We start from the raw sequence: 15748 nt of genomic DNA, 5'->3' as shown, positions 1-15748 counted from the left end.
ACAGATGTGCTTATAAATTAATAACTTAGATCTTTTACTGTTTTTTTTGGAGTAAAGAAATTTTCATTAAAATGTGTTGACTAGAAAGTTGGAAAATGAAGTTGTAAATAAATTTGAGAATTTCTTTTAGATTTGTAATATATATTAATAAACATTAAAATAGTTATTTTTAATAATATAATATACAAATAAAATAATCTTGAATAATTTTATAAATTAGATTCTGTAACAAGACCGAAAAGTTGCTTGTATTTATCTGAAGTTTCGTCTGCTTTACAAGTCCAATTATTTGATTCTGACAATTTAGAGCAAGTATGATATTTATTTTAATACTTTGATAATGTATTAATTTAGAATAAAAATACTTTTACGTTTAAATAATAAACTAACATAACTGTACAGAATTGGAATTGCATTTAGTTACTTATTCAGCAATTGCATAAGATTTTTTCTAGCCCCTCCATCTATTGTAAACTTTGCATTTTTTTTTTTTCAATGTTTAGTTAATACTTAGGTGCTTCTGGGAATTTATGTAGTTTGATGATGAACTTGAGACAGTACAATTGAATACATATCTCAAGAGACTGAATAATTTCAAGTACAGGTATTTTTTATAAGTATGGGGTTAATTAATGGATATTTTCTTGGGTATGTGGGAAATCTGTTGTTCTCGGATATAATGGATTCTTAGAACAATGGATGATTTTCAGCAGCCCGAGCAATTCATTAAAATGAGATTCTACTGTAACATATAAAAGTTATTATTTAAATTTTACACTACTAAACTATTACATCAATTTTTGAAATGATGCTTGTAATGTTTGTAACTTAACAATTCTTTTAGCACAGGTTATTATTGAAAATTTGTTATTTCTTCCTTATCAGAACGATGGTGCATTTACTATCAATCATCAATATTTGTATTATTTATTTGAATATCATTTCCTTTCATCATATATTTATTGTGAATTACTGCTGCTGTTCTTTTTGATAACAATGAATCTGCCATAAAATTGTAAAGTAAAACAAATTGAGAATGGTCTTTATCATTATAATATAGAAAATAAAATTAAAGTATATATGTATATATATATATATATATATAATTTATATATATATATATATATATATATATTAAATTAGAATGAGTTATCTTATAATAAACTATCTTTATGATCTAATAACCATATAATTCTAATGTTTAAAAAAAAAAAAATACAAATTAAAAAATAACTTTCAAAGTCATATCTTTTGTATTTAAGTTGTTTCTATCTGTATATTGAAGCTCTCCACATTAGTCATTTTAATTTAATATTCATCCATATTTGTCTAGTTAAGTAATTATACATTTTCTATCATTTGAAGGTTTTTAATTCAGACTAATTGTCTGGATGATAATTCTGAACAAAATTGTGAGTAGAAACATACCAAATATATTTACCAGTAATACAATATAATAAAATCTCATCAGCATCAAAATTAGATAATATGAATATAAAATTTAGTTCCACAAGAATATATAGAATATTTTAGAATTTTGTTTAATTATCACAAGATTTGATTAAATTAATTTCAGTTATGTGACAAATACTCATTAAACATAATTTTCCATGCTTCAAATTAGAGAAGTATATAATAATAATCTTATCATTACAGGAAATTAAATTATTCAATAGGTATTTTAATATAATTTAGTATTTTGTTTTTTATTTAGTGCAAAATCCATAATTAATGGAAGATTTAGAGTTTTTAGTCTCACTGGGAAATTATACGAAATGATACATATTCTATTACTTTGTTGGATCATCTGTACACAGTGATTATGAACATTTCTGAACTCATTAAATTTTTATTATTCTCACTTTTTGTATTGAATTTATTTTAAAAATTTATAATAGAAATATTACTTTTATGCAATGAGTTTAAAAATTCTCATTTAAATTTTATTTTTTAATTAATTTTCAAATTGATTTTTTTTTTCTATTCAGTTACCAAGTAACATTATCACAAAAATATGCATGAAAAAGTTTCAAAAAATAGAAAATGTTCTTTGACATGCAGAAAGGTAACAAACATCCAGTTGTTGCTCAAAGTTAGTTATGCTGTTGCTTAGCAACATCACAAAATTTGAAGTACATTTCAGAAACACAATTTCGTCTTTGACATCTTTATATGAAAATTATAGCACATCACAATTTCACTAATTATAGGTTAGAGATTTTTGCAGTTATAAAAATAATTCTCATAATTTTGAAATTTTCACATTTGATTCTAAAACAACTATGAGCTGTCATAACCGTAAGCTTACTTTTACCTGTTTGTCAAAGTTTTCTGTCTTTGGGTCTTGTTTACCCATTTATTTCAGTAAAATATATACTATTTGAGAAATTACATAAATTTTACTGATGTATTGAAATTATATTTTAGTATATTCTGTTCTTAAAAAGATATGAAATACATTTGTTATATAACATAAAATTTTTTTTAATAGTCTTTTTAGGCCAATTACAAAAGCAGTCTTTTAAAAACCATAATCATTTTTTGTGCCAACTAATCTTTATCTTTAGACAAGAAGTTAGCCAATTTTTATTATTTATCTTAAAAGCTTCGACTTAAATCAAGTTAGATATAAAAAGATACAAATTTTTATAAAAATCATTATATATTATTAAAAAATTTTTATCCTGTTTATAGATTTTAATAGTGTAATTTTGTAATATTATTATATATCCTATATTCCTTTATTAATTTGTTTAACTGTGTAAAAGTTGTAAATATTTAATGGTTTTGTTTCTTTTATAAGGTAATATTTGAACGTTTAATGATTGATGATCCAAGCAAGTTTCTTATTACGTCATCAGACGCAGAAGACGACGATTATAATAAAGAGAAAGCCATTGAAAAACGCATTATTTATTATCTGTTTGATTGCTATTTTAGATTAAAAGTTCATCATACAAATTTACTAGTAAGTAACAAAATTATCATCATTAACTGTGATGAATTAATGGAATAATTACATTATATTACATTAATTGAAATTTAATAAATTTTTCCAATTTCTTAAAAAATAATGAAAACCAAACGTTTTATATTTTTTTAGCGAAAATTTTAAAAATAAATATTTAAAACCTGAACATTAATAAATTATGTAATTTTCAATATTAACATAAGTATATGTATTAAAGATTGATGGCTTGAATATTAAAGAACTTTGTTAATTTAAGTTTACAATTTGAGATTTTTGAATCTCATTTAAACTTAATAATTAGAAATTTTAGCTAAACTATTTATAATTTCATTTTCAAATAATATCTTAAAAATTTTTGTTGTTATTGAATTAATTTTTTAAATTTATGAATAGGAATCTGATTCGTACATTTTAGCATCTGTTATAATTTCTGATGTCTCGACAGCTCTCTGTCATCCCGAATTTTTTTCACATTCAAATCCACATACAGAGCTTATTGATTTGTTAATTGAAAATCACATGGAATCAGGTAAATTTATATAATTTATTTAATTTTTGTCTTCTTCATTTAACACATTATAAGCATAGAAAGTAATTTGATATAATATAAAAATTGTAATGATATTTATAGCTATAGAAAAATTAAGCAAAAAGAATTTTTAAAAAATGGATAACAATTTCTGTTTTATAAGACTGTTTTTAAAGTTTCTTTGCAAATAGAAATTTAATAACATTAACATTTTTAATGTAAGAAATAATACTTCTTATTAAATTGATCACAAAACTGTTTTGAATAAGAATGACAGATTTTATATTTTTATTTAACAATATCTTTATATCATGAAAATATCTTTGTAATTTTTACCATTATTATTCAGTATTAAATGTTTATTTTTATTTTTTTAACTGTGATCTAAAATGAACATTTACATTTTTGATATAATAATTTGTATATTTTTCATTTTTATTACGATATGTATGTTTCTATCAGATCACGGTGTGTCCCAAAAATATAGATAATCTATGTTCACTTTTTTTAAATATTAAGTATTTCTTAACAATGCAAGTGGTTACTAATTTTTATTTATAGCACAGTACAACGTTATATAATTGTTTTTACAGTATTTAACAGTTATGTGACAATGCTCTAAGCATCCCCTCTGTCGACATTGCTTTGGCGATGACTATGTTAGGATAGAAGACACTGCACAGTAACTAGGGCTGTTTTTGTTTAATGTCAGAGTTATTGTTGTGAGGTCACACGAGCAGTCGCATGCACAGGCGATCAAATTCAGATGGAAGCAAGACACTCAGATACTAGGTTAACAAAACAGATACCCATTTATTTTTTGTCACTAGATCTACAGGCTAACAGTAGCAAGATAATTAGACATTGGGTACGAGAGTGACATCGACGTGTTTTGCACAAGAGAGCGTTTACAGTGAGATCACATGTTGTTATAAATACCTGGAATCAGGAGAGAGCCACTTGATTGTTCAATCATCTTTAGAGTATTTTATAATTGAAAGTTCGGAGCACACTAGGAACAGTTTGAAGAAAGGTGTGGAAGGTTCTATCTGGGACAGGAGTAGGAAATTTCCTTGGGTGGTGGACGTGATGGAGACTCTGGAGATGGAAGTGAACCAGAGGAAATGACAATCTGTTATCGGCAGGAGATCGTGTTCGATGTTCTTATAGAGCAGTGATTCTCAGCCACTGTGCCACGGCACTTTAGTGTGCCGCAAGATTTTTGAAATGTGCCGCCACTGTGAAAAATCACTGTTATGATGTCACTGGTTGTCCTGCAGTACTTACTGAAGTAACTGTGTGTGCCGCCAAATTTTTAAATTACTAAAAGTGTACCGTGACGAAAAAAGGTTGAGAATCACTGCTGTAGAGAGACACAAGGTTCTATATCTGTGATGAAATGGGCAACAACTTCCTTTATAGGGTCAGGTGGTGACTTGTTGCATCATGGAGGAACTGGCTCCTTTGGCCATTAATTATGATATTAAAATGGTGGAGAACAGCCGGGGGTCAAAGGGTCACGGGAAAGCGTCCCTTTCGCCATTGAGAAAATGTAAATCGAGATGTTCTCGCGTAGTAAAGAACAACAGTCATTCAAATAGGTATGACGACATCATGCATTTCTTTGTCAAATTCCAGGTTCTTACAGTTACATAAAGAGTTAAACACAAAATACTTATCTATATTTTTGGGACATTACAAGGTAAGTTTAAACTTATCTATATTGCAATAGTTCATAACAAATTGATGAAAATTGTTTTAATATGAAATAAAATTACCATTATGCTTAATGACTTCAAAAGTGCAATTAGGCATTGATGTAATTAAACTGTGAAAGATTTCTGGTTCCATTTGAAACAGCAGTCAATGATTTCTTGTATAAGCTCTGAAACTGTCATAAAATGCCTGTTTTAGAGTAAATTTTTCAAGCATGAATGACCCACAAGTTCTTGATTGGATTTATGTCCGGGCTTTTTGCTGGCTACTTCATAACTTGAATAATATGATCTTTGAGCCACTTAGTTGTTGAGTGTGAACAATGAGTACTGGCATTATACTGTTAGAAAATTCAATCAGGTCCACTAATTTTTCTTCAATAGGTAATAAATTATTTTTTAGTACTTCTTGATAATTTTTAGATGTCTGTCTACCAGTTAAAATCATAAATTTGATAAACCATTAAATCCAAAGCAGCCCTACACCATAACAGAACCACCACCCTGTTGCCTGCTGATAAACTGTGCTGCTCTTTCATAATATCATGCTAGTAATGAGTCCATCCATCTCACCCATCCAGATTAACTTTTCTTTTCATCACTGAAAACAATTGAGAGCCATTGGTCATTTCACAACATGTGATCTTTAGTCCACTGCGTTCTTGCCAATTTGTGTTGTTTTGTTAGCAATGGTTTTTTTCATCATAGCAGCAAATTTCATGTGCGGAGCTACTGAAATTCTTCAATGAACAGTGTTTTTTGATATTTTTAATTCACTTTCAAAGTTTATTTGAAAGTGATTTAACCTGTTGTGATGCAAGGTGCACAATTCAATTATCGTCCCTTTCAGACATGATTTTGGGTCTTCCTGATTGATGTGTAGAAGGTTTTGTTGATGATTTATCCAAAATTTTATAAATTCCAGGAGTAAATCTGTTGATTAAAACAGCAGCGTCCTTGACACTACAGTCTTGACAACAAAGTAAAAGTTTTATGTGGTGTCTATTATTATTTTCATAATTTTAAGTTTCTTATACTTCAAATTTTGCAATTCTGTTTTATTATCTATACTTTTGGGAAAGCTAAAATATATATTTTTGTTGTCAAATTATTAACATATCTTTAATTTTGAAATTATCAAAAATTAGTGTAAAGTAATTTACATTTCTCTTAAATTTCTAACAATTCAGAAAAGCAGTAAAATGTTGATTATATATATATACTTTTGGGACACACTTTAGGTATGAAATGCAAAAGTTTGAATCTAGACATGAATGAATGAATATTTTTTTATTTAAAGAATTCTTCCTGTGTTGAATGAATAATTCTTGATTTTCTTCAAGTTTCTTTCATCAAGTTCTCATCTTATATTAAATGTTATTAGTTGATTTTTTTATAAACATTTATAGTGTTTAACAATATTTAAATATATCCATCTCAATATATATTTTGAATATATATCATATAAAGTGTAAATTGTATTGAGAGTGAGAAATACAGTAGAGCATCGATTATCCAACTCAATTGGGGACTGGGGTGGTCGGATAACTGAAAGTCGGATAACCGAAAAGTATGAAAAAATACATTATTAGTATAGTATATTAGGCCTGGTTTAAATACTAGCCTCCCTTTTATGGTCGAGCCAGTGCTGCCAGCTAAAACATGCAAAAATTTAACAAAAATAATATTAAAGTAGCCAAGATATAACCAAATATTGTAGCGCCACGTCACTAGCGGACATTTGAATTTGCCGACTAGAACGCGGTCGGTTAACCGATAAGTCGGATAATCGATGCTCTACTGTAGAAAATTTTTTAATTTTCATATCTGAAAATACAAAAGTCTGATGTAAGTTATCCATAAATGATTGCATTCATGAACCAATTAACACCTGATAAAGGAATTTAAATTCCATTTTAACACACATTTTCATCCTAACTACAAAGTTTTATTCATTTTTTATTTAAAAAATGCTGATTTCTAGTTTTTAATATATAATATAATTTCAATGTTATGTGATTTATTACAGACATTCTTACAGTTTTACCATTAATAATCTAGTAGTGATGTTATCCAGTATTTGAGTCTAAAAGTACTTTTAATGGCTTTAACCAGAATTTGATGGACATGAATCAACATATGTAGAACTATAGTTACCAGAATTCTTCTACAAATTGTGATATGTTATAGTCATAACATATTAGTTGAGTCCTGATGAATGTCATGCCTCACATATCACAAGATCATCATCTACAGAATCATAAACTGTGGTATCTGAGATTACAAATATGAGATAACTAGCTGTAAAAACTCGTAGTTCAAACCTAATTTCAGTCCTCCTGTAGAAACTCAAAGGCAATGACAAGTTGATAAAAGCTAAATAAAAAGTTTTTTTTTATTATAAAGTAGTGAAATTTATTATTAATATTGACAAATAATTTTTTCTTTTTATGTATTTATAATCTTTTAGTACATATCATTATGTAATTAGTGCATGTTGGATCATTTAATGATTTTACTGTTGTGATTACATTTTATGGAATGTTGTTATAGTGATAGATAATGACACACAAAAATCAAAGAGCATTATCATAATTTTGCTTGTTCAGATTTTAATATTTTTAAACCGCTTTACTTTTATTACTCTTTACAATGATTTGGCTCAATAATAATAATAATACCCTAATCAAAAAAATATCTTCAACCCAATATGCAGTACTAAAAATTTGTATATAAATTTTGATTTATATAAAAATCATTTGTAATTTACTATATTATGGACTTTTACATAATTTATTGAAATAAAAATTATTATCATTAGTATTTTAATAGCAATATGAGTAATACATATTAAAATTGCTTATTTTTAAATCTGCCAACAGGAAAACCAGATGTTTTGTCGTCATTTCTTATTGCTGTAAGCGATAATATTAAAAACAAATTTGAAATCGGGGAAGATGAAATTGATTTGAAATCTGCTTTTTCTCCGTCATTTCACGAATTAGCACAAAGGCTTCTTAGAATTTCAGTTGTAGATTGCAAGATGCTTCTTCATATTGGAATACTTCAGTATTTTACCAAATCTGTCAACTTGTCATTGGTAAGTTACGCAAATATTAATTGTATTTTTTAACAGTTATCATTAATGATTAATTCATATTATTAAATATTTTGTCTTATACATGTGATGATAAAACAGAACATTTTTAGAAGCAAGCAAACTTTTGGATTTATTGTTTTCATATATTTTTGTAAATTATTGTTTCTGATGCTAATATCATTTTGGGTCCATTTTTAACAAAAACAAATCTTCTGCTTAAAAAGAATTAATAAATGTATATATTTATATATTTTAGTATTGAATGTGGTTTGGTAGAAAAAATTATAGTATAGACATTAATTAATTTTAATCTGCTATTTATTGAAAGATTTTTTTCTTTTGTATTGCATCTCTTGTGTAAGCTTTCTCAGGATTGATTTGGAAGTTCAAATGCAATAAATAATAAAGTAAATAAAACTCCAAAAAACATAAAATTCTATGCCATGTATTTGAAATATTTAACTGTTAAGAAATTCCCTGCATTAATTGTTAGTGATAGTTTTTCTCAGAATGTAATTACTACTGTGAAAAAAAAAAATTTGATAGGGACTTTATCATCATCATTTAAAGTTATAAATGTAAATATTAAAAGAAAACAATGGTATTAATTCATAATAAAATTTAATAATTATTTTTCTTTTGCATAAAGAATATTTAATGAGAGAGCTTATAATCATTTTCTTGTAATATAAAGAGGACTTATTATTGTCTCCGTTTTAAAAATTACTAACAAATTTGAAAAATAAAATTCTTAAGATAATTACTTACATTATCCACTTAAGTCAGATATTCCTAAAATTTCGTGTTTTTTTTTTTTTTTTTAAATGTTCATTTAGGTTTAAATGTTATTAGCTTCTGAAATAATTATTTTTCATATAACTGAAGAACAAAATAATTCTGTTATTAAAAAAGGACAATACCATAATCTCAAGTAAACAGGTCAAATGCTTAGAGTAAAAATGCAAGTTGAAAATGAAAAAGTTTTATTTTATTTTAATGATAACATTTCTTTTGTTCATTCAGCTGTAAACCAGTGACAAACTTCAAGCTTAGAATAGTGATTTTTTTTTAATATTAATTTCATCTTATTCTTTTTCACATCGTTAATGGTGATATGCATTACAGGTTTCGGCAGCAATTTCTTTTGTGGATAACTAAGAAGGATAACTTAACAATATTTTTAAACATGAGTGTTCCACCCTTTTATTTGGTCATATAATACCAAGAATAGTATAAAAATTGATGAAATTTATTTTTTATATTTATGTGAATAAAAGCATTTCTTTAAAATTTTTATATATATAAATTTTTTTTTTCTGATAGAAAATCAAAAGCTTACATTGTTTGATTCCTCACTGCATATTATTTTTTTTATATAAAAAAAGAAATTATGAATATATGAAATGAGTGAAATATTTAAATTCAGTTTTTGGAATTTCTTTGTAATTTTCTATGCTTTTTTTTCTAATCATTTAACAATAAAAAAAAATCGGTTGATAATCATTTTTTGTTAATCTTACAGTAAAAGTTTCAAAACATTGAAAAGAATATTACAGATTTATGTATATTAACTTAAGTCTTTTAATATAAATGTTGATACACACTTTTAGCAAACTATTTATTCTATGTAATTATCTTGGTTGTTTACGTGAGAGGTCTGTGGTCAGGTCTGAGCAGTTGGCCTACATAAACCTCTATAGTTATTCATACATAATACAAGACATGTCTTGTATTATGTATGAGTTGTATTATATATTGTATTATGTATGAGTTAAGCAATGTCGTATGAGTTGGACAGAAAGTGACAACACTTGGATACAAATTATAAGTATTTTTTATTAATAGAGCTCTGTCCACATACACATAGTTATTCTGGTTATTTAATATTCAAGTATTTGATTCAGACATAGTTCTATGACTGGCAATTAATTCAAGGAGAGAATTAATTGTCAAACATAGAACTAGATGTGATTATAATAGGAATACACTATACAGAGAAACTGTCTGGACCTGGTAATTAGCAAAAATTTCATACTCCTTCCCTCAACATAGTCATTTTATAGTTAGTCAACATATTTTCTGTCAGATTGGCTTCCTCATAATTGAGCCAGGCTGAATTTTGGTGGTTGGTTCTGAAAAGAAAGATGATACATTAGTTTTATCTGGTGGGAGAATCTCTATAACAATGGAGAAGGTAAGCTTAAAAGTTGGAGTTAAAGAAAAATAAAAGTTACTTTGTTTATTAAACTCTCTTAAAATTAGAGGAATACTTTGAAATCTTTAAACACAGATCAATTAGTTTATATTAAATAAAATTGCTGCAAGTTATGAAAAATAAATGTTATTATTATCAGCTCATCTCGATTATATATATAGTAATAATAATAATAATAATATAATAATAATAATATATTATTATTATAACTCTCCCGGGTCACCACCTGGTTGTGGTGGGAGAGCCCAGTAATTTTACTGATCCATAGGGCAATGCAGGCTGGAGCACAAGCTCCTGGTAGGGACACCCATGCCAGTAAGGTCTATGGGGAGAAATGAAGCTAAGAGTGACCACACCCACATTCTGTGGAGATTGATCTGGTTATTACCATAGATAAATAAGTGTGATACCGGCTCAGACGTTGCCCGGGTTAACAAGGTCCGCGTTCGTGGGTTAGGCAGAGGCTCACGTTCGAAAAATAGGCCACAGTCTCCCTTGGTTACCGGTGGCAAAAGCAGCACGGCCAAGCATGGCTACTGCAATGCCCTCAACAGATATGAGGAACCAACCCAGCCTTGGTGTTTCTGTGGCAATGCATCCACAGACCACAAAGGCTGGAAAACCACGCCAACGGATGAAATGGACAGTAGAAATGAACGAGTTTATCATCCGTACTTACTACACCATCACAAAACTCGAAACAAACATGACAGCATACAGACAACAACTACACCATAGATTCACACAACAATATCCTCACCTCACTGTCACCGAACAAAGGGTTGTTGATCAAAAAAGAACAATTATACACAACAACCTTATTCCACAAACAACACTTGAACTTATCAAACAACAGGTTGCTGATCAAATACATCAACAGACGGAAACATCTAACATTAATGAAGATCATGTAACCTGTCAGTTACAGCAGATAATCCAGCAACAAGCATTGATAATAACACACATACAACAATTACCACTAATGATACTACAGACACTTCCTCATCCATCACTGATAACATAGACATGGATTTAGTTAATATGCTCTCACTTATATTTCAGGAAACACTCACTAAATATACAGGCACAGATCCCACACAAAGACCACGAATACCAAAAATCAACACGTCAAAGGAAGTAGGAAAAACACTAAATTATGTAAACACTCACTTACTACCACACTACATTCATTCAATTTCTACACTCGCAGACATTCATACATTAGTTTATGCTGGGGCAGTCACAGTAGTGACACACCATGGACTGAAAGTACAATCACAGACAAATACACAGAAAACACAATTCTATCACAAGTCTGCCTGGCAGAGAAGAATAGAAACACAAATAAATGACATTAGACAGCAATTAGGCAGGCTGACACAATACACTAAAAACAACATAACACCCAAATTAAGGAAACAGCTCAAAAACATTTTCAAGAAAATAAAAACACACACAAAACATGAACATCACAACACACACATTACAGAATACATTGATACACTAAAACAAAAACTTGCTGCCAAAGCACGTAGACTCAAACGATACAAAACATGTACACTACGAAAACAACAAAATAAATTATTTACAAACAATGAAAAACTCTTTTACAGACAAATTAATAACAAAGCAAACACTGATACACAGCACAGTGGCACACCAACAGAAGAAGAACTCACAACATATTGGTCTTCTCTTTGGTCCAGTGCTGTCACGCACAATGCTGAAGCAGGCTGGATCGAGGAGGAGAACAAAAACTTACACAACATACCAACTATGCCCTGTGTTGAAATAAGCATACATGATTTCCAATACACTGTTAACAGAACACACAACTGGAAGACACCTGGTGTAGACAACATTCACAATTTCTGGTACAAAAAGTTTACATCACTGCACCAGGAACTAGCTAAACATCTAACACACACCATCATCAATCCACAAGACATGCCAAATTTTCTTACTCAGGGCATCACCTACATGAAACCTAAAAACAACAATACCACAGACCCCACACAATACAGACCAATTACATGTCTTCCAACACTCTACAAATTATTGACATCCTGTATTGCAAACAAAATATACAAACATGTTGAAGAACACGACATTCTAACGGAACAACAAAAAGGTTGCCGTAGAAACCACAGGGGATGCAAAGAACAGTTACTCATAGATTCAGTCATTCTACGGCAAGCACACAAACAACACAGAAACATACACATGGCATATATAGACTACAGAAAAGCATTCGACAGTGTTCCACACAGTTGGCTGCTACATATCCTACACATGTACAAAATACATCCATCACTCATTGCATTCTTTCAAAACACTATGCAGCACTGGAGAACAACACTACATCTCAGGGTTAGTAACACTTCCATACAAACAAACCAAATTTTTATTAGGCGAGGAATTTTTCAAGGAGATTCCTTGAGTCCTCTCTGGTTCTGCTTAGCCCTGAATCCATTATCCAACATGTTAAACAACACGCAATATGGTTACAATATCAGACATGAAAAAACAACACAGTTTACACTGTCACATCTCATGTACATGGATGACATAAAACTTTATGCATCCACACAAAAACAACTTCATCAACTCCTACAAATCACACATTCATACACCAAGGACATACAAATGGAATTTGGCCTAGATAAATGCAAAACACTTCACATAGAAAAAGGAATCCTGAAGAAAGAAGATTTTGCACTTGGAAATGGAGACGTTATTGAATCCATGGAAGAGGGCGAGTTCTACAAGTATTTAGGATTCCAACAGGCCAAACTAACAGAACATACACAAATAAAGCAAAGATTAATTAAAGAATACCAAAGTAGGTTAAATGCTATTCTCAGAACACAGTTAAATGCAAAACACACAGTTAAAGCAATAAACACATATGTCATTCCAGTACTTAACATATTCTTTTGGAGTTATACATTGGACTCACACAGATCTTGAGCAACTCCAAAGGAAAACAAGAACAACACTTACTAAGCATAAACAACATCATCCTAAATCTGCCACAGAAAGATTAACCCTTCCACGTAAAGATGGCGGACGTGGCCTGATTGACATAGTTAACCTTCACTACAAACAAATACAGTCACTGCGAGAGTTTTTCTACAAAAAACAAGAAACATCACAATTACATAAAGCAGTAACTCTAGCAGACTCAAATAACACACCATTAAACTTACACTCACATCATATGGACACAACACAACATATAAAAAGCATAGACACCATTAAGCAATTGTGGGCTCGAAAGGCACTCCATGGCAGGCATCCTTATGATCTGGCCCAGGATTTTGTTGACAAAACTGCGTCAAACAGCTGGTTAGCTTGGGGATGCCTCTTTGGGGAGACGGAAGGATTCATGATTGCCATACAGGATCAGGTCATAAATACTAAAAACTACAGAAAACACATACTCAAAGATACAACACTCACAAATGACACATGCAGAAAATGTCACGTCATGCCAGAAACTATACAACACATCACTTCTGGTTGCAAGCTGTTGGCACAGACAGATTATCTACACAGACATAATCAAGTAGCAAATATAATACACCAAGAGCTTGCAAAGAAACACAAATTAGTAGACATCCACAAACCATACTACAAATACATTCCACAGACAGTATTGGAAAACAACACGCACAAAATGTACTACGACAGAGCCATAATCACAGATAAAACAATTTACCACAACAGACCAGACATCACACTCATTGACAAACACAATAAAATCACATACATTATAGACATATCCATTCCAAACACTCACAATATACAAAACGCATGCACTGAAAAAATTAGCAAGTACACAGAACTCGCCCAGGAAATAAGGCATCTGTGGAGGATGGATAGGGTGCTTATTGTACCTGTTGTTCTCTCCTCTACAGGTGTCATACCACACACACTACACAAAAGCCTGGGCACATTACAATTGAATAGAAACACATACATCACACTACAGAAGGCCACTATATTGAATACATGTCATATTGTGAGAAAATTCCTGAATACAGACACACACACTGATACACTTCTTTAATTTCTGTTTTGGTCACTACGCCTTGACTTTGGTCCGGCATATACTCGGTTAACACCAGTGGCTGTGTACTATCTCACTTAACCCAACATAATAATAATCAGCACAGAGCCCAAACGATTAGGAGTTGAAAGTTGAAATTTGGTACACAGTTAGGGTACGTTATGAGAACGCATGCTAAGAAGGTATTTTTTGAAATTCCTCTCCATGGGGGAGAGGAACAGGATTAAGTCTTAACACTTCCATTGTTCGAACAATGGAAGTGTTAAGAGAAAGCGACGTGCAAGACGCAGATGCAGTTTTTTTCGTTTTTGCGGGAAATCGAACATATATTTAGACCCATCTAAAAATTCTGTAGTCTGGAAACGGGCCACCCAATTCTTGCATTCTGTGAAAACGAGTAAGGTTGACTATAACGTAATAATCTTAATTTTCGCTAAAATGGTTAGGAGTTGAAAGTTGGAATTTAGTACACAAGGTAAGCAATTGTGTTACACCAAAGTGTTAAGTAACAATGGAGAACAAGAGAAAGTGACGTGCAAGATTTACAGGCGCTGGAGAAGAAAGAAAAAGAGTAATATGTTAGAACATATTCGATTTTCAAATTTAAACACATTAGTTTGGTTTTTCTCAACCGTTCTTCTTTAGAACATTCGATTTTCAAATTCGACCTTTCTTTAGAAATAGTAATTTCATCAACAAACTAAGTCTTTTTCTTTTGTGACTATAACGTAATAATCTTAATCTTCGCTATCGTTACTTTTGCCCGAGCAATGCCGGGCCTACCTGCTAGTTGATTTATAATTTAAGATTCCACATATATTTTTCATTCAGTAGTTTGATAGTAGTACACATCCATGTTCCAATTGAATTGAAATCTATATTAGAGCTTAATCTTGCACAGCTTGATATATAACTTTTCACTTTTCACTTTTCCGGGTATATATTTAAATAAAGATTAATATGAATATAAAAAGAGATAATATGAATTGCTTAATATATATATATATAGGAATAAATTATGTAATATAACCAAAAATATAAAAAGAGTTGAGTCCAAATTTTACTTTTATTTTGGGGTTTTTAGTTGTTCTCGTTATTATTTATTTTGTGGATGTTTTATTTTGTTAAAGAACAAGAGTTTCACAC

The 15748-nt window shown here is 29.7% G+C and overlaps 1 protein-coding gene across 1 annotated transcript in view; it reads left to right on the top strand.

Moving 5' to 3' along the window:
- Positions 1-15748, top strand: part of Ube4A (Ubiquitination factor E4A) — a 36587-nt gene that overhangs the window by 8138 nt on the left and 12701 nt on the right. Inside the window, exons 3-6 of the mRNA XM_067277264.1 lie at positions 221-312; positions 2804-2968; positions 3365-3500; positions 8098-8315. Of these exons, the coding sequence (XP_067133365.1) occupies positions 221-312; positions 2804-2968; positions 3365-3500; positions 8098-8315 (611 nt within the window). The remainder of the gene's footprint in view (positions 1-220; positions 313-2803; positions 2969-3364; positions 3501-8097; positions 8316-15748) is intronic.

Source organism: Centruroides vittatus, unplaced genomic scaffold (genome assembly GCF_030686945.1).
Source record: "Centruroides vittatus isolate TY-2023 unplaced genomic scaffold, ASM3068694v2 contig_738, whole genome shotgun sequence".
NCBI lineage: Eukaryota > Metazoa > Arthropoda > Arachnida > Scorpiones > Buthidae > Centruroides > Centruroides vittatus.
This window is presented reverse-complemented; position numbering and strand designations above follow the sequence as displayed.